This window comes from Mchenga conophoros, linkage group LG2 (assembly GCF_057382185.1).
Source record: "Mchenga conophoros isolate Kocher_MC1m ecotype Shallow Benthic linkage group LG2, M_conophoros_male_GT1.1, whole genome shotgun sequence".
NCBI lineage: Eukaryota > Metazoa > Chordata > Actinopteri > Cichliformes > Cichlidae > Mchenga > Mchenga conophoros.
This window is the reverse complement of record NC_140527.1, coordinates 5,911,543-5,935,125: the sequence shown is the minus strand read 5'-3', so window position 1 is coordinate 5,935,125 and position 23,583 is coordinate 5,911,543. Positions and strand designations below refer to the sequence as shown.

Sequence of the window (23,583 nt, the reverse complement as noted above, 5' to 3'; positions counted from 1 at the left end):
TTCTCGGTTTAAATCTTTGTTTAATTTAATCACATTAAATGGTGAAAAGTTGCTTGTTCATTTATTTTTCTTTGCTTGTGTATTTCACAAACATATGGTCCCAGTTCAGTAGTGATCCATTTACACACAATAAAAGTGTCAAATATTACATTTGCTGGAGGAGTGGCAGTGTCACATGGCCGTCTGAGCAGGAATAGAGTGTTTCGCATCCACATATCTTCTCAAGAGCAAATCAAAATAATATTAAATAAATATATTAAATATATATTCTATACATATATTTTTTTATACTTTGTTTTCATATACATGCATTATTTTAACATGCAAGGTAATTATAATGTTGCACGTTGCATTAAAGCTTAAATAAAACGCTTAAACGTATTAAACTTGCGAGCATACTCCCACTGGGCAATGGCAAAAATTAATCAAACAAATAAATTAATAAATCCATAAGCATCATCAATCGATCTGCGCGACTACAGTTTATTTCTTAATCAGTCTTTGTGGATTTGTTTGCATCACATCAGTTGCTTTATTTGCAACCCTGTATTAACCTCTTAAGTACTACAAAAACAAAGCTTCAGATTTTATACTTACTTTTTAGGAAAGATAAGAAAGACTGATTTGGAATGATTTTTTTTTTATACACAAATGGTCACAATGTGTGTGTTTTTTTAAGTTAAATATAACAATTATAGTAATATATAATGACTCTCAAAATCATTTTGCATGGGTAGGTTTCACATTTCTTTAAGTTCACTTTGATAGTTAAGAAACTTGTGACGGAGTGTGTGTGCGTGTGTGTGTGTGTGTGTGTGTGTGGGGGGGGGGGGGGGGGGGGGGGTCGATAATACAAGATCATTTGAAGATAATCACAAATATATAGACCAGTAAATCACATTAAAGAAGAGGAAGGAGAAAGGGAAGAGAGCTCTCGAGTACAGGTCAACTCTTTTGGCAGCAGAGGGGATGACCGGCTTTGGGGGAGGAGGTTTCTTGTTGTTCTTTGCTTGGGATTTGCCGAGACCAGAACCAGTATTGATGGCCTTCCCGTAGCAGTCAAAGTTTGACAGTTCAAAGTCCCGTGGGAGTGAACCCACAATGCTGAAATCATTGGTCCTCAGGTCTGATTTAGAGGTGCATACCTTCTTGCAGCGGGTCTCAGCAACCTGGGTGGACAAAAGCACACACAGACACAGACCGACTTGATTATTGAATTCTGCATCATTTCTGTCTAAAAATACGCTTATCTGTGTGAAACATCTGAGCCATGATAAGATTAGAGTAATATTCCGAAAGCGCTACGGGCAGCCTCTAAGGCAGAGTAGCCACAGCAAAGTGGTTCAAAACTGGTTGAGTGAGCAACAGACTGACTTTACAATCCATAAAGGCTTGTAGCTTTATCAGTGGCCCCAAGATTATTCCACCTGTACAGCAAGTTCTTCAGTTAATTTAAGACTTTAAACCAATGAAACCATACCTCTACTGCGTTATTCTGCACTGTAGTGTATTGTAGCTTGGTAGAAATTAAATAAGGATGGTTAGCTGCAAAGTTCACACTGGAACACTATTCCCATGTTGACCAAAGTTAAGTTATTAGAGCAGACAGAACTCATCTGCTACTTTAGTTTAAGTTCTGCACATCTTTCCTCATGCCTGTCACTTACCTCTTGCTGCACAATCAGTCATTCTCTACTTGTTTAGTAGCTGCCAAAAGTGTTTTCTATTACATCCAGTCACTTGAGCCAAAAACATGCTCCACCAGGAAACCCAGAGTCCTGCCATTTATTTCGATGCTGAAGCACGGCTGCAAGCCAAGCACACCCTGAGTGGAAGTGGCCTTTCCCAGCGAACAATGCACAGGAGCAGTTATAATGGAGCTGATCAGTCTATACCAGCACATTGTATATGCTTCATTTGTCATGAAATAATGAGGGAATGGGCCTGGTCTGGCCACAAAACTGCTTATTAGTAAGCCCTAAAAACAGGAGACTATGTATACAAATGTCTGTAATTCCTAAAGACTTGATCCAAATTTGTTGTTAAACCCACTGAATTACAGCCAAAAGTCTGCACTTCAATCACATCCGAATTGCTTGATTTAAAATCCCCTGTGGTGGCGTATAGAAGCAGAACTGCAAAAATGTGTCTTTGTCCAACAAATTATGAAGGTAAGTGTACCCAACAACATCACATAAGATATAAGAGTATTTTCTAATACACAAATACAGACACATTCATTTTTCTGCAAGTTGGAATTTATCTTTATCAGACTAAGACTGCATGAGGGTTTACAACTGAAACCCTTTTCCATCACGTCTGTACTTTGTATAGATACCTTTCTTGCGAACCAAGCAGCACAAAACAGCATATAGAAACATTTTTGACTGTGCCATTTTTAAACCTCTTATTATGGCAAAAGGAAACTGAATGCCACACTTGCTCTAACTACTCTTTGACACATTAAAAAGTGTTCTGTTTCTTTACAGTAGTGATGATGTCATATTGATTTTGTATGGAGGTTTTTCTCCAAACTGAAAGGAGCATTGAAATGAGGCTATGCAAGATAGCTGGACTCAAGTGGAAACAGACTACCCTTTGAAAATGTTGTAAAAGAGTTGTTTGATCTTGAAACTTGGATAGAACTCTGATGCTAAATCAAAGCTACGGCTATTTTAAGAGGAAAAAATATCTTTGGAGCCAAAACTAGATTTGCTTTGTTTTATGAAATTTTGCCTAATATGGCTGTTCTCTCATCTAGGTTCTTGTGACTCCTCTACAGCCTCTACATGTTATCACAACCTGTGCTTACACAAAACAATCTGCAGGAGGACTTAAGTTAAAGTCATCCAAAAAAAATCCCTTTCATCGACTTCCCTAAAGGCCTGCGGGGTGAACAGGATCTAATCAGACTAAGGATGCTTATTCACTGAAGTCATTAAGCTCATTAAAGCTTCATTATTTTGATTTGGTTTTGACAAGAAAACCTATTAAACCTCAATGGAATAATGTAATCCTCTCAGACCAAATGTGGTTCGGACTAACATAGACTCAGAGGTAAATTAATTGCAATTAGGGCATACAATCGGAAGACCCATGCAACATCCTCCCTGTGCATGTAAGTGTCAGACTTGAGCCCTGACCAAGCTGTGCGTATGTGTATGTCAGACACAATGCCAATTATTAATGACTGGATTTCCCTTTTCTCAGTGCCGTAATATTCCTATCAGATACTGGATCTGGTTGTTGATGTGGTTTGGGAGTTACATAAAAGCAAAAAAACTATACACAGGCATCCAAACACTCAACAGTCACTCAACAACAAAAATGCACCATCGTTAAAATGTTTTGGTGATTAACTGGGGCATCAAAACCCAAAGAGGTCGTTATGGATATCATCATTATTGATTACACAAGCATCTGTGCTCTCATTAAGCAAAATGCAACTGAAATCAAGTCCCACATAACATAAATACCCTCGATGTTATCTTGATGGATGATGCAAATATTTATGCCTAATGTATGAGTTCTTATTTAGGGTTTCAGGCAATGTAAAGATGTTTTGGTTTATGCCTCCATGTCCAAATATTCTTTAGCAAAAACTAAATAGATATAAGTGGATAAAGAACAAAATCAGAGGTTTTAAATGCCTTTCAATGGGGAATTTTAAGCTTTTGATGTGTCAAAAAATTGCTTTTTTTCTACTTGTATTTGAAGACAAAAGGTTTTGCGTTTTGAGTTTCTGTGTTCCAAACATAGGCATATATTTTTATGCATAATGTGGCCACGCCTATACCAACTGCCCTCATATAGATGGACAAGAAATGGTGACATTGAAATTATACTACGCATATGCAAAGTTGAAACTCTGAAAAGTAAAAGCTGTTGATGATCATGATAAAAGATCTAAAATGGACTGCAAAAAATGGATTCCACTAGTTTGAGCACCATATGCAAAGCATGTGTCCTCTGGTGCATTTTCATTTGAATTGCTCCTGTTATACTACATGCAAACTCTCATAAGAAGGCTACTTAGAGGTGACTTACAGATACAAACACACTCAAATTATCAAAAACCAAATATACTGACATGCAAGGTGCTGACGTGAAGCGGTGTCCCTCCGGTTCCGTTGACCGTGTTGTTCCGGGCAGCAGGGCTCTTTCCTGCAGCCTTCTCTTTGGATGCTATCTTTGCCTTCTCTGCCTCAATGCGTTTTGGGCTGTTGAGCATCACTTGAACCACGGCATACTCCACCAGCGAGGCGAAACCAAACAGCAGGCAAGCAATGAGCCAGATGTCGATAGCCTTGACGTAGGATACTTTAGGCAGCTCTGAGGCCAAGGAGGTACACTCAGAGGACAAAGAGAGCACTGAGAGGATGCCTGTATGGAGAGTTATAACAAGAGACCTTGTCAGTCATTATAGTCAGATGAGGTATTTTTTTGTTTTTTATATTGAGAGATATGTGCACATTTTAGTCCCTGTGAAAACAGCTAGTAATCAAAACATACAGTGGGGCAAAAAAGTATTTAGTCAGCCACCAATCGTGCAAGTTCCCCCACCTAAAATGATGACAGAGGTCAGTAATTTGCACCAGAGGTACACTTCAACTGTGAGAGACAGAATGTGAAAAAAAAATCCATGAATCCACATGGTAGGATTTGTAAAGAATTTATTGGTAAATCAGGGTGGAAAATAAGTATTTGGTCAATAACAAAAATACAACTCAATACTTTGTAACATAACCTTTGTTGGCATTAACAGAGGTCAAACGTTTACTATAGGTCTCTACCAGGTTTGCACACACAGTAGCTGGTATTTTGGCCCATTCCTCCATGCAGATCTTCTCGAGAGCAGTGATGTTTTGGGGCTGTCGCCGAGCAACACGGACTTTCAACTTCCGCCACAGATTTTCTATGGGGTTGAGGTCTGGAGACTGGCTAGGCCACTCCAGGACTTTCAAATGCTTCTTACGGAGCCACTCCTTTGTTGCCCGGGCGGTGTGTTTTGGATCATTGTCATGTTGGAAGACCCAGCCTCGTTTCATCTTCAAAGTTCTCACTGATGGAAGGAGGTTTTGGCTCAAAATCTCACGATACATGGCCCCATTCATTCTGTCCTTAACACGGATCAGTCGTCCTGTCCCCTTGGCAGAAAAACAGCCCCATAGCATGATGTTTCCACCCCCATGCTTCACAGTAGGTATGGTGTTCTTGGGATGCAACTCAGTATTCTTCTTCCTCCAAACACGACGAGTTGAGTTTATACCAAAAAGTTCTACTTTGGTTTCATCTGACCACATGACATTCTCCCAATCCTCTGCTGTATCATCCATGTGCTCTCTGGCAAACTTCAGACGGGCCTGGACATGCACTGGCTTCAGCAGCGGAACACGTCTGGCACTGCGGGATTTGATTCCCTGCCGTTGTAGTGTGTTACTGATGGTGACCTTTGTTACTTTGGTCCCAGCTCTCTGCAGGTCATTCACCAGGTCCCCCCGTGTGGTTCTGGGATCTTTGCTCACCGTTCTCATGATCATTTTGACCCCACGGGATGAGATCTTGCGTGGAGCCCCAGATCGAGGGAGATTATCAGTGGTCTTGTATGTCTTCCATTTTCTGATGATTGCTCCCACAGTTGATTTTTTCACACCAAGCTGCTTGCCTATTGTAGATTCACTCTTCCCAGTCTGGTGCAGGTCTACAATACTTTTCCTGGTGTCCTTCGAAAGCTCTTTGGTCTTGGCCATGGCGGCGTTTGGAGTCTGACTGTTTGAGGCTGTGGACAGGTGTCTTTTATACAGATGATGAGTTCAAACAGGTGCCATTCATACAGGTAACGAGTGGGGGACAGAAAAGCTTCTTACAGAAGACGTTACAGGTCTGTGAGAGCCAGAGATTTTCCTTGTTTGAGGTGACCAAATACTTATTTTCCACCCTAATTTACGAAGAAATTCTTTACAAATCCTACCATGTGAATTCATGGATTTTTTTTTCACATTCTGTCTCTCACAGTTGAAGTGTACCTCTGGTGCAAATTACTGACCTCTGTCATCATTTTAAGTGGGGGAACTTGCACAGTCGGTGGCTGACTAAATACTTTTTTGCCCCACTGTAAAACCTTCATCCCTGTATAGCAAAAATATTTATTTATCACAGAGGTTAAGCATTTGATTAACTTACGGCTGAGGAGGGAACACTAATACGTTTCATCTTTAATGAATAAAAAAATTAAAAATTCATTTAGTAATACACTAATCTGCAAAAAAGCTTTTAGAATGTCGGAGTTACCTCATTTATTAGGACATTTCCAAGAGCTCAAATAGCCTTTAATGAAATAGCATTTTTAAATCATTTTTACAGGTTGGAGATTCCTTTGCAAAGCACCAAAGCATCCTTACAGGATACTAGTGATGGGTCAGTCGCGAGCGAAATGGCTCTTAGAGCCAGATCTTTGAAGTGAACGATGCGAGCCGTGGGTTTTTTGTTTTTCGCTTCACGCTGCAAGTCACCCTTGTGTTTGCGCTGAGCAGAGACGGCAAACAGAGCCTTGCGTTTGCGCCCCTTCCCCGTCTGCTCAGCGCTGAGTTGAGGGGGCGGTAGTTACATTCGCAACAGCAGTAGCACACAACAAGAGCAGGAGGGAGAGGGAAAGAAAGAGAGCCGGGAGCAACAACAAGAGACAACACCGTCACATTGGAAAGGTACAGTAAAGAAAATGAGTGACACCAAGAAAAGAAGCAAAGTCTGGAACCATTTCAATCTTAGTGACAAAACAAAGGCAGAGTGTAGTCTACAAGAAAAGGATATCATATAGAGCCGGCTCCACAAACAACATGCACATACACCTAAGAACTGTCCACCCATCAGTGCAATGGGAAGATAAAACGCAGTCAGTTGAGTGTGATATTAATATTTCTAAATGCCAACCTTTCCCTTAATTAAAGATCTGGGCGTTCTCCCCCCCCTCTTTTTTTCCCCCCATATTTTAATTTATTGCGTTGTGGTTTGCAGTGTTTTGTGTTGTTTCACTTTAAATTTGTTTAAAAGGAAAAAGCTGAAAATTTAAGTAGTTAAAAGTTGAAATGTATGAAATGTAAATAGTTGGTTTCTGTATTTTATAATTTATTTATTACATTTTATGTGGAGTGAATAAATAAAAGTATATTTACAGTGGCCTTTAAAGACAAAACACGTACAAACTCCAAAACACAACGGAAGTGCTCCAGGATGCTAGGGGCCGTGTTGAGCTTTTGTTACCTAGTGGCTACTACACAAGCCAGGAAGTACCAACAATTGGATTGGGTGTGTGGTAGTAACAGGTAAATGAAGTTTTTTTTTTTTTAATTATTCGAATACACACACACACACACACACATATATACACACACACACACACACACACACACACACACACACACACATATATATATATATATATTAGGGGTGCAACGATACACAAAATTCACGGTTCGGTTCGGTTCGATACTTTGGTGTCACGGTTCGATATTTTTTCGATACAAAAAAATGTTCATGCCTTTTTAATTTGTCATTTATTAAAATTATAAATATATATTTTAACTCAAAAGTACAGTTTTTAAATTTAACCCTAACCCTTGTGCGTGTTTTTTATTTTGACAGCGAATGCGCACCTGCGGACCACTTATGTGCAGCCCTGGTTATTTAGCTCGTCATATCGCAGCCACAGAAATTATTTTGTCCATAAAACCATAAAGCTGCACTTTCTTTTTGCCTTATAGTCTGATTTGTCATAACTTCTCCGTTTTGTGGTAAGCTTTTCTTTGGCTGTCACTTCTTCACCCTGACCTGTCTTATTTGGCTCAGCAGAACTAAAATATATATCTGTCTGTGAAGGTTCTCAGTCATCCAGGTCATGGTAGTCAAATATATATCCTGCTGCTTTTACACACGCACTCACCTAAGCTCAGCGATTCTCTGCGCGATCAACCTCTCACATGTTTAAGCTTGCTGCGGGAGATTTCACTTGTCATGTTTGCATAGTAAGCTAACAATTAATAAGACGATGTCAGAGGAATTGGTGCACAAATTATCATCACTCACAGATCAGTGCTGTCACTCTCTATACACAGTTGGCACGATTGCAAAGTGAAAGCAAAAAAACAAGTGCAAATTCAAACGCGATTTCAATATGTCACATATTGACAGTGGCTCACCGATGCCAATGACATAATTACCCAGCTACATTTCTGAAAGAATGCAAAAGCATTGACATATATTTTTCCTACAATAGCCCGACGGGCAGGGCAGAGATAGATTTTGGTAGCCCGACTGAAAAGATCGCTAGCTCCGGGACGTCGGGCTAGCGATATTGCGAGCCCTGTATCTGATTGAGGAATCACTCATCTTTGGAAAAGAGAGTTTATTACAGAGAAATGGCTCTTTCCAAAATAAAAGCTATACTATCCGCTTCTTCTGGGCTATATTCTCAGCAGCATATTAAACACATAAGGAGAATCCTGTGCCAACAGCTGTCTAAATGACTCGGCTAAAGTTAGTAGCATGCTTGCTTGTTTTTTTCTGCTTCCACTTGTCTTTGCACTAGGATGATGTCAGCGTAAATGTGGAGTCATATTCGTTGTGTTCCCACTAGTGCTTTCAGGTTAATCTCGTTGAAATGACCTTAACGCCACAACATGGCAAATCTCCGAGCTACCGCCGATCGCCCCGTGCATGGGGCTAGACAGCCAACATGTTAACGAGCTAACTGCGCTAACACACTAGCTCCCACCCATGTAATTGAGCATTGCATGGCAAACATACTGTTTTACTTTAGTCCATGACTTGCTTACCTTCAGGGTCATACGTCACATGAAAACCAAAATAATTCCAAACGCTAGATCTGAATGCCCTGCGCTCTTCCTTCTGACGACGCTGTCTGTGTTGAGCGCTCGGTGAATCTGCGTTCGACTACTCCGCCTAGGCTCGACAGTGCAGCCTAGGTGGAGTAGTCAAACGCAGATTCACTGAGCGCTCAACACAGACAGCATCGTCAGAAGGAAAGTTGATAAAATAAATCAAAAATTTTGTATTGTTTGATACATATGCGTACCAAACCGAAAGCACTGTATCGAACGGTTCAATATCGATACGAATATCGTTGCACCCCTAATCTCGGTCGTTGTGTCCTTGGGCAAGACACTTCACCCGTTGCCTACTGGTGGTGGTCAGAGGGCCCGGTGGCGCCAGTGTCCGGCAGCCTCGCCTCTGTCAGTGCGCCCCAGGGTGGCTGTGGCTACAATGTAGCTTGCCATCACCAGTGTGTGAATGTGTGTGTGAATGGGTGGATGACTGGATATGTAAAGCGCTTTGGGGTCCTTAGGGACTAGTAAAGCGCTATATAAATACAGGCCATTTACCATTTACCATATATGAGTGTTTGTGTATTAATACAAAAACAATAGACATATGAATTCGATTGTGTAATTTAAGTGATCTAGGTAGCTCTGTTTTGGAAGTTCAGTTAACGCTAGAAATGTGTTTTGGAGTTTGTACGTGTTTCATCTCTAGGGGCCCCCATAAATATTTATACATAAACATACATAAAGAATACCACGTTTTTTCACATTACTAATTCCTTTTGTGCATAATTTTATATTGTTGTTGATAATTAAGTCATTAAAGCAAGAAAAAAACCTGAAGAGCCGGTTGGGAGCCGAAAGAGCCGGCTCTTTTTAGTGAGCCGAGCCGAAAGAGCTGTTCTCTAAAAAGAGCCGGAAATCCCATCACTACAGGATACAGCACAAATAATTACAGCCAGCCTTTAGAGGGTGTTCTAACAACTGACAAAGAGCTTTGCACAATTTTTTTTCAAATAATAGTGCTGCTTCAGGGACACAATAAAACACACAAATAGTTACTAGGTTTTGCCTCCAGGCCTCATATGGGTCACTCATCAACAAAATGTTCATACTGGGTTCAGGATTTCTAAACAAATTGCTTCTTTCTCACTGGAATAAACTTTAATTACAGAATCGTGGAAGCCTACCTATATGAACAGAGAGAAATATGAAAGTGGCAATATTGGTGTCTTGTTCATCAGTGAAAAAAAAACAAACGTGGGCTATATGAGAATGAAAAACAGTAACAACATACTGTACAGAAAATTTCTGTTGTGTCATGGCAAACCAAGTTATATTGTTACATCTGTTCACACTCCCTATACGGCAAGAATACATGCTGTTTAAACATAAAAACACACACCTCAGTTCAATGAGCACATGGACACATACAGTATATCCACATGTACACACACACACACACACACACACACACACACACACACACACACACACACACATAGACACACACACACACACACACACACAGCACAGAGCTATAAATGAGAGTATTCCCACACCTGGGTGCTAACTGACCTGGACTGATCCCATTTAGAGAGAAGTCAGGGGAGGCTTCCAGGAGGAGTTGGAGTGATGATGGAATGAAAGTGGTGATAAACAACTGGAGGGAGGATGGAAAAAAGGAAGCAGTGGAAGACTGAAGTGGGATAACAATGGATTATCTTATCTGTGCAGCCCTGAATACACACACACAGACGTGCCAGTGTGACACTGGGTGTGGGTGACACTGACATATTACACACAGGTTGAATTATGAAGGAGGGGGACAAGCAAATGGAAAGATTTTTTTTCTCAAGCCAGCACAAGATCTACAAATACTCTGTCAATTCTGAAAAGTGTAGTGTTTGTAAAGTGTAGTATAAGCATTTACAGCATATGAAGGAAAGATAATGCATAAACATCTATAAGAAATAGGCAAATATAACATCTATACAGTGATATATAACCTTGCTTGAGGCATTTTTCTAATTAATCTGAACACATAAGGGTGTGCCAAAACGTTTATATTTGGTACATGTAAGACATACTTGAAATATATCTGCTGTAAAAATAGTGTTAAAATTGTTAGTTCACTACATTCATTCATGTGACAGTAGTAGTGTCTTTATCTGAGTATTTTTACATTCAGGACTTGAATTTCAAGTTGTAACATCATTCAGAGATGGCCTTCTCTGAAATAGTCGAATTACTTATTCAGCTATTTCATTAAACTGAATGTGAAAAATCACAGTGGAGCCTGTGATTTGGAGCATTTGAGTGGTAAGTTTATCACTGTTATGTGTTGTACCATACCACATCAGACGTTAAATTAAGCTACAATTTGACCAGGTTAGTTAATCAGTTCCAGGTGTCACATGTTTTGAGGACATCCATTAAGTAGAGACACAAGACAGAAGGGCATCCACGGGGCAAGACAAAGAAATAAAAAAAAAACCCTATAATGATGCTATGAGAAGAGTGTGTTTTAGCTGAGGAAACTTGTGAAACCGACTGTTTAAAAGAACTGACAACTTCATATTAGCCAGTGGTGCCAGCCTGTGCTTAGAATATATTAACCTAGTTCCTTTTTCCAACATACAGGCCTAAGCGAAAGACAAATTGTGTCAACAATCAGTGTTATAAAAAGGGCCACTAGATATTGTTCATCTGGGTCCTGTGATTTATGCAGTACATATACAAAGTCACACTATAATCTAAGTACTACCAGTACCAGACAATCCTTGTCACTTCCCTTGGGGCTCGTTCTAACACTCTAGTAATCTACCTGAACCTCCCTCAGGCTTGATACAACGTGTGCTTCTTTAATTTGGAAAAAAAACAGCACCTGTGTGCTTCAGCACACTCCTTCATTACTTTGGTTAATAGGGATCAGGTGTGCCCTGTTGGCCAGCTCAAGTAGCTTCTGCATTCCCACTGTCTCCGTAACACTTTATTGACTGCACAGAATAACATAAGAATTTAAGTGAAAGACAAGAGCCTGGCCTTGCCTCCAGCGATAATAAGCTAAAATTTAACAAAAGGCATTTTATCAGTGGATGTTTATAGGAATCAGCTTCTTGTCTAATGGGAAAAATAGCTTGAGTGGATGAATGTTTTAGATTTTAAACATAACAGCAAAGAGAAACCAAAGTTATGACAATTAGGCATAAACCAACTGGCTAACCAGCAAAAGGGGCAGTTATTGGTCTTAAACATGGGTTTAAGCTTTCAGCTCTGATTCATGTGTATTTAGCTTACACTGGACAAGGGTTCTTGCTTCATGGGTCCCATCTGTCAATTACAGCGACATTCAATGATTTGTCACATACAGAAAAACGATGGCTATGACACCAACCTCGACAGATAAGTCCTTCATGGTGTCAAAGTGATGGATAAGTCAGTGATCCATACAAACATCCAAATACTTTAGAGTGGTTTCTATTTATTTACTATAGCCTTTTGCCCAATAGAAATCCTTTTAGACAGTAGTTTAAATGTCTAATTCCTCCAATAAAAAAAAAACAAAACACTCTCACCCATCACTCTTTTTGATCTAATTATGCACTTATCCCTGGATGGAAGCACAAGAAATAGTTCACAGACAATGTGTACTGATAAAGATCGGTGAAACTTATCAAGTAATCCATACCCAAAGGAACCCTGGCAGCACTTGCGTCAGGGTTAATCCAGAAGGAAAGCCATGAAAGGACTACGATGAGCAGCGTAGGGGCATAAACACCCATCATGTAGAAGCCAACCTGTCGCCTTAGGGTGAAGATAACCTCTACACAAGTGTAGTACCCTGCATGACAATGGAAACAATGGTCACATATCAAAACATGATTTCATCAAAACATAGCTAAGGTAGTTAAGTAGGCATGTGCTTGATGGCACTGGCAGTGCCTTCATGCACATGATTTATGTGTCCCAATTCAGAGAAATGGCACTATATGAAGCCCATGCTCCACCTTACCTTTTCCCATAAAGCATAATTAATTAGAGACAATAGCCAGCAGTAGTTTTAAGATCAATAAGAAAAAATAAAATGTTACGTATTGGTTGAAATGTGGTCTTCAGAGCATCCAGTCCCTTAACTGAAACAGAGCAGGTGAGAGAACTGGCACTTCACTGAACGGTCTATAAAAGCCACATTAGGCATTAGGAGGTAAGGTAAGTTCTTTATGCACTCTACTTCGTCCTTTGGCCAAAGAGAAAAGCAAACTGCAGTAGTGTGCATCATTTGTCATGGAGAAAGCAAAAAGAGAAGACAACAGCCAATAGGCTTTAATATAATTTCACATAACTTTGTTAAAGCTGAGACTTATTTGAGCACTCAAGGTCGCACATCAGAAAATACTGCTTCCTACTGTGAATGTGCCAAATGTGTAGGATGTCTGAACCTGCCCCAAATCCTTTGAGTTATTACTGTTAGAATTGGCACTTCCATTTTCTCTTTTTTTTAAGTGATTTTGCTTGAAAGTACTATATACATTCCTACTAATAACTTATCTATTTTTCAATCACTCATTCCTGTTGGAAGTAAAGCCATCATTAGTAAGCCTGAGGAATAAGAATCCATAAGATTCAGACCTTTTCAGGAGCCTTTTGTTTCTGAATATAGAGCCTAGTTAGTCGGTCTAATGGGATGGTAGAGTGGGTGGGCTGAAGTAATATTTAACTAGCTCAGGGATCTCTGGAGCTTTTATACAGCATATAAGAGCCGCCTGTGTCGCCAAGCAGGCTTGAACCAGTCGTAGACAGAGGTGATCTTTGTGTCTGGCCAGGTAGCCATGGCAACCAGTTAAAAGCCTGACTCATCGCCAGCAGTGTGCCTCCCCAAGTGTGAGAGCATTGAGGTCATACCAGCTCTGTTGGCTGATAGAGATTTTTCCATTTCATTGTGAATTCATTTTGTACTCACATAAGTCTACATGAGTGTATACCACAGTACCATTACCTTTTTCTTTTTTGCAGTTTTACTTCTTTTATTACAGGATTAGTTATTATTCTTAGTTCGGCAAGCAGCCTGGAAAATGACAACTTTTACAAGCTGTCTGCTACCCTTCACTGGTATTTAGACACATTTAAAAAAGAAAAAACCTCTTAGCAACAATATTCAGTAAGGACCACATAATTGTATATAAGGGTACTGAGGCCTGTAATGCAATTCAATATTTAGGACCAAGAAGGATAACCCAGTAGGTGGTTCACTTCTGGCAGGGCACACTGTCATGATAACTGATGCTGCACACCTAATTTGCTAGCTTCAAACACAGTTCAAGACAGCAGATAAAAACATAAAATCACCACCTGGGGATAAATCTGATTTTTAGAAATAATAAACAATTTTATTATTTCATATTTATATAGTAAATAGCTTTTTTTTATTATTATTATTCTCATGACAAATGGGAACAAACAGATCTTATCCTGTGTAGTCCTTGTTGTACATTTGGCCATTTGATGATAACATCAGAATTTTTGGTAAAACATACTTAGAAAAAACTTGGTTAACTTCCTTAAGAAACCACCTTCGTGTGATTGTTTAAAATAATAGGCTGTAATGGACATATTGAAGCCAAATAATTAAAAGATTCTTGGAAAACTGAATGTTACCACTGTTATTTTTACTATACTCAGTGCACAACCTATTAGCTACACCTTGCTAGTACTACATTCACCCCACTTTGGCCTTTACAACTGCCTTAAATCTTCATAGCAGAGATTTCTCAAAATCCTGTAAACATTCTTCAGAGATTACTTTTATTCTTATTGTACAAATGGATGAGATTTTCATGGTAAAGTGAAAAATAGATCCAGGACAGAAAAAGCTGCATTATGCCGGTCATACAACTTCAGCTTTTTGCAAGAGTCTGCACAGACAGCATGCTAATGCTAAGCTAGCCAGCATACTAAGAGAAGAGTCATCTGTGTCCTAGTTTGAACAGCGACTTGTGTTGGTGTGTTGGGCCCAGGGAACACATTCACATAAAAAATTAAATACATTTCAATGGGGGTTTTTTTTGTTTGTTTTTTCTATCTTTACATTTTATTTAACCATGAGCAAAACCTTCCCTGTGGTTTGTCTTTTAAAACTCTAAATTACTTTAAACTTGTCAACATTAGGTTTGACTACTGATAACACATCATGAAATAGAAATAATATGAATGAGAGGAGTTTGCACTGTGACAACTCAAAGTCACTCCATGTTTCAAATTACAGCGTGTGCTAATATTATTACTTTGTTTACTTTGAGGAGAGTCAGAGTAACCTTTCAGTCATGACTAAGTAAATTTGTAATATTTCTGAATTTGTCCTAAGTTATCTGATACATCTGTCTGCTCAGTGACTGTGATTTTTGGTGGCTTCCCAAGAGGGAGATAGTCAACAGTTAATGGCAGACATATCCATATGACTATACTTTTAGGTTGAGGATAATTTTCTTTTAAAAAAAAAATTAATATTGCTTAAAACAATGTTCATAGAAAGTCGGAATTTTAGCGCAGATGCCAGCGCAGGGAAAAAAAGTAATTTAGTAGTTCAATATACCCATTCAGACTTCTACTGTACATTTTTACTGTCAGCTGAGCGTAACTACTTTCTTTGGATGGTCAAAACTTTTTAACTTTCTTATCACTTTATATTGTTTCATAACGATGAAAGTACCTGTGCCTGCATAGTATTTGGTGCAGTTTCCATAAGTAATATCTTCTTGTCGGATATCAAACTGTGGCAGAGCAATAGCATCCATTTGCACAGGGTCTCCTGTCTGCCACATAAACTGCAGGTCATCTGTTGTATAACCAACTGGAAATCAGGAGGGCACAGATACAGAGATAGAAAAACAGTCAAACACAACAGATATATATAGTTTAAGCCCACCGTTACCACCCTTCCAATGAACATAACAGTTCAAATGCATGAAGCCATCCAGAATATGATACATCTCAGCAGTCAGGTTTGGCTTTACAGGGTAATGGCTTCAAGTTATGTTGCTTATTTAAGTCTAACTGCTTTGTAAACAAGATGCAGTAAAGACATGTCAAGCTCAATTAGCTATGAGACTCTCACAACAACCCTAAAATATGATGATTTATTCTACTGCACTAAGTGTTCACCACTGGAATTGGCTGCTAAACACAAGCAAAATGCTCTTATTTACCCTAAAACCAACTACTTTACAAAAACAACAACTATATTCCCAACTCATAAATACTGAATGTCTAAAATATCAGCAAGCACATGTGTATACTGATGAGATACTTTAAAGAGTTGTTAATTTAGGAAAACTTACAGCTTTCAAGTTGCATTTTACACCTCTGTGTGTCCATAGGGAATAAGGTCAGATCAAGTGGACAAGAAAGGGTGACGGACAACCTGTCGGAGGAAGAAGATATTTATTTTTTTTCTTTATGGCTGCTTTATTGTATTCATTGCATATATTACTGTATACACTTCACAAGATGAAACTCTAGATTACACTGGAGCCAAGGGTTTAACCCGAAAGGGGTTTTTTTTCTGAGTGATATATTAACATGGAATAAAATGGTACATGCAAACATACAGACAATTCTCTTTGGAGATGAATAAAACCTGGCAGCAATCCCTTTGAAGATTAAGTCTGTACATTCACATTTCTATTGGTTATCCAGTTTTGTGTTACATGGGGGCCTGGAACCTATTCTACTTGTTGTAAGGTAGAAGGCGGGGTACAAATCTGTTTTCCACTAAATCTTGTGCATGTAAACAGTTTTATCTTTTGAGTTTCCAGTTTTACAGTCTTAATTACTGAAGAAAATATATTAAAATAAAGTAAAGAAGGACAGAAAACACAGGCAAATATTTCCAGTATAGACTAAAATATATCAGAGTGAATTTGCAGTACTTCAGGTCATAGACACAAATGATCCATGATTAAATACATTGGCAGCACTACAGGTAATAGTTCTATGCAGCTGGGTCAAAAATTATTTAATGTGCTCAGTCTACAGATGTGTCCACAGCTACATAATATAATTTTGCACTTTTATGTAGTCTAATATTGAGAACACTGAGCAGTCATTTGGTTACTACTAAGGTTGATGCTACATTAATTCAGTCTGAAACTATGCCAAATTAGCCAGGAGATAAGATGTACCACAACGTAAGGAGTGCTCTGACACGTTGATAAATATGTTTTTTTCCTTTCTCACTGGGAGGTTGTTTTGCTCTAAATAGTAGCAAGAGGTGTCTCCTTTTTATTTGACATAAAAGCCATAGTAAAGCCTAAAAAGAACAGTTAGTGTTTTGACACAATATGACAATCTTAATGGTCAATTGTTTCTGTATCCAGGGATACAGCCCTCAAGGCACACACAACCAGGTAATAACTTAGAAGTGGGTATTGATAACTGGTTGAAGTATTGATAAGAAGTGATAAGCCATGATTGCCATGGTTCCCTGTAGTGTGAATGGAAGCGTAGTGAAACTGTGAAGAGACTATTCATGAAGTCAGATGCATCTTTTGAAATGTGTTGGTTTCAGTGGTAAAGCACAACTTTTATTTTGAAGGCCAATGTTCTCCGATTCCAGTTTGTGCCACAATTTTGCAAGTTTTACTACAGGGTGGTGAATTTGCAGATAAGTCGGTTTGTTCCATGGAAAACACAAGTGACCCTGATGATCTGCTGGTGACCAAAGCAGTCACAAAGGGGTATCTTCATTGCAACTGATTTCTCTTAGTAAAATCCAGCAACACCTAAGAACCACTTGCAAACCAGTTAAAGAACACACATTTCTTTCATAGCAAGCAGAGGTTGTCAGGGAATCGCCAGCTTGGGACTGAGGCCTAACATGGTTTACAAATTTCTAAATATTCCACTATGAAGCTGCCATTATGAAGTGATTACTTTTGAAGTCATGTAAGTGTTTACATTCTTTGTTCTATGGCCAATAATAAACTCTAATAGCCTGAAATACAGCTTAATGTATACTGTTTATAGAAAGCTAGATGTAAGGTAACACCCTATTGATCCCTTTCAAATACAAGATTTAATAACTCTAATATCTAGCATACTGGACTCCTTTAGCTAAAAGGCTGCTGAAAAGGCTGTGTCTTCAGTATGGCCGCCCAGCTCCAACAATTGAGTTGTGACTGACTTGACTTCAAGATAGGCAGGGTAACGCTACGCTATCCTTTTTTAAAAATTAGTCTCTAGTTATCAATGCAGGACACAGAACTGACTTTAAGTGCTTTGTAGATGTTTCTAATTAGTACTTAGGCACCAGCCACCGCTTAAGTGCAGTATAAATGGATAACACTCAAACAACCAAATGAGCTCCAGTCTCAATAACTAGATAAGAGAAAACTAGACAGGAAATTTGAATTGCTCTTCCTTCATTTCTTAATTGGAGTCAAATTATTTCAGTTGTTGTATGCTTGTCACCGAATATTTAGAAATGCAAAAAGCCTAACTGCTAGGTAGTGAAACAGAAAGAACACATTTTATATTACTTTCACTAGCTGGGCCCACGTCCTCATTTTAGGTTTGAAAGCGTATTAGTAGATAAAGGTGAATGCCGTGGACGTGAATTGAGCTGGGGTTTAGGGAAGGCCACTGGTGGTGGCTCCCGGACCCAGCAGATCCCTGTGTACTAATTAGAAGTGAAGAAGTTAAAGAATTGAAAAGAGGAGGGAGGGTGAGGAACGTAAACGAGTATTAACAGGTTGTAGAACTGGGGGAAACTACATAGATAAGAATCAGGAGGAGCGTGTTTGGAGGCGCGGTCCCACTCCTGAAATTCTGGTACTTTATCTCCAATTGTTTTAAACTGTAGGGATCACAGGGCTTGACCCCAGATCTAAGTGATAAAACAACCTCATAATTACTTGAAATAAAGATCAGCGAATATGGCAAAAGCATAAATACACCCTGTTTAAGCCATTTAGTAAAAAATATAGAATGCTATATCAATATCATAAGCTATATGTTTTGGTATCATAAATCAATGCTGGTATTGATAAAATATTAGTGAAGATCATTCCTAGACTGTATGAGATCTGTTTGCAGACAGAATCCTTTCTACTTAACTTAAAGTTTTTTTTTCATCAGCTTTAAACTTGAAGATTCATGACTTATGGCCCAAACTAAAATTGAGTGGTACTGTCGAAAGGACTTTTGAATTAAACCAGATACTAAGTCATAGCAAAATTTACAGTAATGCTGCATTTTCCTGGATTATTGCATATCTGATGAAGTGACTATTTTCAACGAATCACATAAGACTGAACGACATTTCAAGTACACTGATTAAAAACAAGTTAAAAAAAAAAGTAAATAAATTACCTCATACTGATTAGGACATCTCCATTACGGAAGATGAAGAGGAGAATATTTTCTTGGGTAACATCATGAAAGTTGGCGCTCTTCTCATTAGCGAAGAACAGGTCGGGTTTCCAGAGACATTTGAACATCTTGGGATCAACAGTGAGAGAATCAGACTTGAAGTCGTCTGGCAGTTTCAGCCTGGGGTCATTCCAGCGCTGCCGCAAGAAGATGTTGACTCTGTAATCCTGTTAAGTGTAACACCAGGCGAGTACAAACACAGTTAATGTTACTTCCATGTAAACTCAACTGGACACAGTTTGGGTGCTTTCACGGTAAATGATGCCCAAAAGGCAAACTCTCTAAATGGAATAAAATAAAGCATATGCTAATCTTTCTGCTAACATTTTCTGAAGCTTTAAGGGGGATGGTACAAAAAAGTGCATTTTCTGTGGGAATGAATGAGATGCTTTAACAGGGTAACAAAAACATTTTTAAGCCTCCTAAATATGTTTGAATAATGAATAATAACATATAGATTACTTTAAGTGCAGAGTGACAGTTTACATCTGCAACATAATGCCTTTAAAGCGGTCAACACACAAGAAACTGCACAGTCCAAGGGTCAAATGTTATCAACACAGCAACAGCAAGTACCTCATTAGTGCACATATTAGTAAAATGTCCACATTCTTGATGGTGGGAAAGTATCACTGTGAGCTTTGGGACACATCTCTGTGCACACACTGATGGTGGGCCTCAAGCTGTTCTGGGAGCAGGTGAGCTATTAAGCTGAGGTTGAAGACAGATGGTATGTCAAATACAATGGCTGAAATATCAGCTTTGCATGTGTTCAGTCTTGTGTAGGAAATATGCCTTAAACGTATACTCTCCCCTTCTATTTAGTTTTTATTACCTGAAACTATATTATTATTGACATTTTTCTTATTTGACATGGCAGCTTGTTTAAATCTAAAGTAAAGTCAATGAGAAACCATTAGAATTTTTAATAACTCAATTTTAGCATATGTGCATCTACTGCAATTTAAAACATGTTAGTATTTATTACAAGGAAAAAAAACTGCCCATGGCCATTACACTTGCAATACATAAATGATGCAATGTCAAAATTATGGAAGCCCATTTCCGCCACTAAAATTTCGAGTAATCTACGTGAATGACGTCATTTCCTTGTTACCCGGAAGCTGAAGCCTTCAGGTAAAAATGCTACAGCTAAGCTACCGGCAATGTCAAAATACAGCAGTTCAAATGACATAAATAGAATATACGTGTTTATAGACTACACAAATCTGCCAAGTTTGAGCCAATAGAAATTCTGATATGATTGTGACACGTTGCGTGTCACTCACTTCTCACATGGTTTGGCACCTAGCTAGCTGGTGAACATAGATATTGTTATTATTATTTCAGCCAGTGCAGAGATGTCAATTAACGCTGAGCAAAAACAGTTAAATTGTAGATTTTAAGGGTTATTTGTGTCTTTTATGTACCCCAAAACAAATTTTAACTTTACTGAGGAATTTTCCACTGTCCATCAGCATTTATACAGTCACTTGCCAAATCATTAGGTACATGTGTTAAATTGCCAGTGTAAATATTTTATCTAATGGCAGCAAGTCAGTGCATTTAGGCATGTAGAGTTAGTCAAAGAAAAAACACTGCTGAAATTCAAACCAAGGATCAGAATGGCAAAGAAAGGAGATTTAAGTGACTCTGAGCCTTTCTAGGTTGTTGTGCTGCTCTGAGTATTTGAAAAACTGCTGGATTTGGATTCTCTCACACAACAATCTCTGGGGTTTACAGAGAACGGTCCAAAACATAGAAAATCTCCAATGAGCTGCAGTTCTCTGGGTAAAAATCCAATGTTGATGCCAGAGGTGAGAGGAGAATGAAAAGACTGTTTTAACCTGATAGGGAGGCAAAAGTAACTCAACCACTATTTAATAACCAAAATATGCAAATACTTGGCAGGGTCGGAGGCAGGGTCAGAATTTGGCATAAACAGTTAAGGAGTGGACCGTATGATGCATTATTTTCTTTTGAAAGGGGAATCTTGCAATCAAGCTGTTGATATCTTATTTTATAAGATATCATTTCTATACAACCACATTTTAGACACCTGTGTTGAACTAGTCCTTGAGCTACAACATGAATAGCTTCTGGTGGCTCTTCTCTGTCTGAGGGAGACACGGGCCAATTCCCACACCTTTTCCTTCTCTAAAAACTAGACAAGGAAATATATCTTGCTTCTGGCTCACAATCAAGCTGCCAGTACAACATTCGATTCCAGAGAGATTTAAGAACTTTCTATAACCACTGAGGGAAACTAAAGCTGAGAAGCAGTAAAAAAACATATATAACAACAATTTATTCCATCTCCGAAGAAAATTAGTCATTGTTTTCTAAAGATTATAATCATAATGTGAAAATAGGTATGTTAAATATAGTGAGTGTTTGGTAGAGGGAGGTGTGAATAATGAAAGAAGGTTTCCTGAGATCAGATACCCCACAGAGTGAAAAATTGAGGGTAGAGGTGACCAGCTGTCTCTTCCTCCTTCTGCTAGATTTGTTTCAAACCTTCCTCAGGTGTCCAGGGGGAAAAAGGAAGAAAGGAACAAGCTACCCTTTTGAGAGTTGTGCATTTTTCTCTTCCACTTTGTCTTTCTTGGCTCTTGTTCTTGCTTTCTTGATCCTCCCTTTTTGTCTTCGCTGTTATGGTCTCTTTCTTCAGATTATTCTCGCCATTTGCGGTCTTTATTATTCCTTTGCTTTCATCACACTTTGAACCATCACACTTTTTAATTTTATTCCCGCTTCCTCTATCTTATTCTTTTTCACTACTCAATTTCCTCATCCCTGTCTTCCATTATCCGTCTTAATGATCTTTGGCCTCCTACTGTCTGATTTAATCTTGCTTCTCCCATCCATTTCACTTTACCTTTGTCTTTCTCTCTCTCTCTCTCTAACATGGTGTCTGTTTTTCACACTTTCCTTCACTGGTCAAAACTTTTTCCTCGAGGTCTTTGTTTTCCTCAGCTCTTTCTTCCTCATTACCCTTCTTCTTTGTTTGTTTCCTCCTGATGTGTTCATTTTCTTCCACCATCTTTGGGTCCTGTGATTTGTAAGGATTTTCCACTTATCATCCTAAGTGGTCTATAATAGAGTGAAACTCTTGACTGGAGTATTTTATAAGCAAATACACACTACCTATCTGCTGCCAATCTTTTCCCCGTGTGGCAGATTTTCAAGCAGTGCCAGCTCCAGGATATATTATCCAAGACTTTGTTCAGAGTGCCATGACTCATAAAAGTGAGCATGATGGAACACTTAACCCTGCTGAACACTGATCATTCTTGGACATTTGGTTGTTTCAATGGCAATACAGCAAGGTCCATAATTTGTTGGACAAAGACGAAGACATTTGTGTAATTTTGTCTCTGTACATCACCACAGTGTATTTTAAATATAACAATAAAAATGTGGTTGCCGTGCAGACTTTAAACTTTAATTGAAGGGGTTTTTACAAAAAAATGTTTAGGAACTAAAACCATTTTTTACATAGTTCACAAAAACTAATTGGAAAATTGAGTAACAAGCAGTTTAATGGCCATGTAAGGCCAGTTTCCTTGATATTTTGTGAAAAATGGAGCAACCAAATGAGAGATGTCAAAAAGATAACTCACAACTTAAACTCCTGAATAAGAAGGTCAGATTAGACTTTGCCAGAATTAAAAGCGCCTGCACAGTTTTGACAAAACCTTTGGTTAGATGAAACCAAGACTACGTTTTACCAGAATGATGGGAAGAGAAAAATATAGAGAAGCAACAGCTTACGAGCCAAAGCATACTATATTACCTATCAAACATGGGAAGGCAATTTTATAGCATTGGCATGTATGGCTGCCACTGGAACCGGGCCAATGGGGCTTACTGATGATATGACTGCTGAGTGAGGTAGCAGGATTAATTTTGAAGTGTACAGCTCTATACTCTTTGCAGAGATTTATTCAAATGCTGTGAAACACAGGGCAAACTCTCACAGTGCAAACTAATCATGAGCCGAAGCACACCACAAAAGAAATGCAAGAATTTTTTAAGGCCAAGCAGTGAAAAAATCTTGGATGGGTAAGTCAATTCCACCATCTCAACCAAACAGATCGCTTATCTGATATTTAATACAAAACTAAATGTAGCATTTGGTGATGTCAGTGGGCTCTAGACTTCAAGGGAGTCATTGACTGTAAAGGGTTTTCATCACAATATTCAAAACTAATCTTATATTTAAAATTATGTAAGTAAGCCTCTGAAAATGGGTGGTTAGGTATAAAAATAACTGTGATCCCTCAACAGTTGATGCAAAAAGTCTGTAAAAGCCCTT

The 23,583-nt window shown here is 38.7% G+C and overlaps 1 protein-coding gene across 1 annotated transcript in view; it reads right to left on the bottom strand.

Annotated features, from left to right (window-relative positions):
* Positions 1-23,583, bottom strand: part of glrbb (glycine receptor, beta b) — a 32,976-nt gene continuing 9,393 nt past the window's right edge. The window contains exons 5-10 of the mRNA XM_085284328.1: positions 19,206-19,432; positions 16,175-16,257; positions 15,547-15,687; positions 12,529-12,681; positions 4,091-4,383; positions 1-1,169 (exon numbers count right to left, since the gene is read on the bottom strand). Coding sequence (XP_085140454.1) covers positions 873-1,169; positions 4,091-4,383; positions 12,529-12,681; positions 15,547-15,687; positions 16,175-16,257; positions 19,206-19,432 — 1,194 coding nt within the window. The 3' untranslated portion in view covers positions 1-872. The remainder of the gene's footprint in view (positions 1,170-4,090; positions 4,384-12,528; positions 12,682-15,546; positions 15,688-16,174; positions 16,258-19,205; positions 19,433-23,583) is intronic.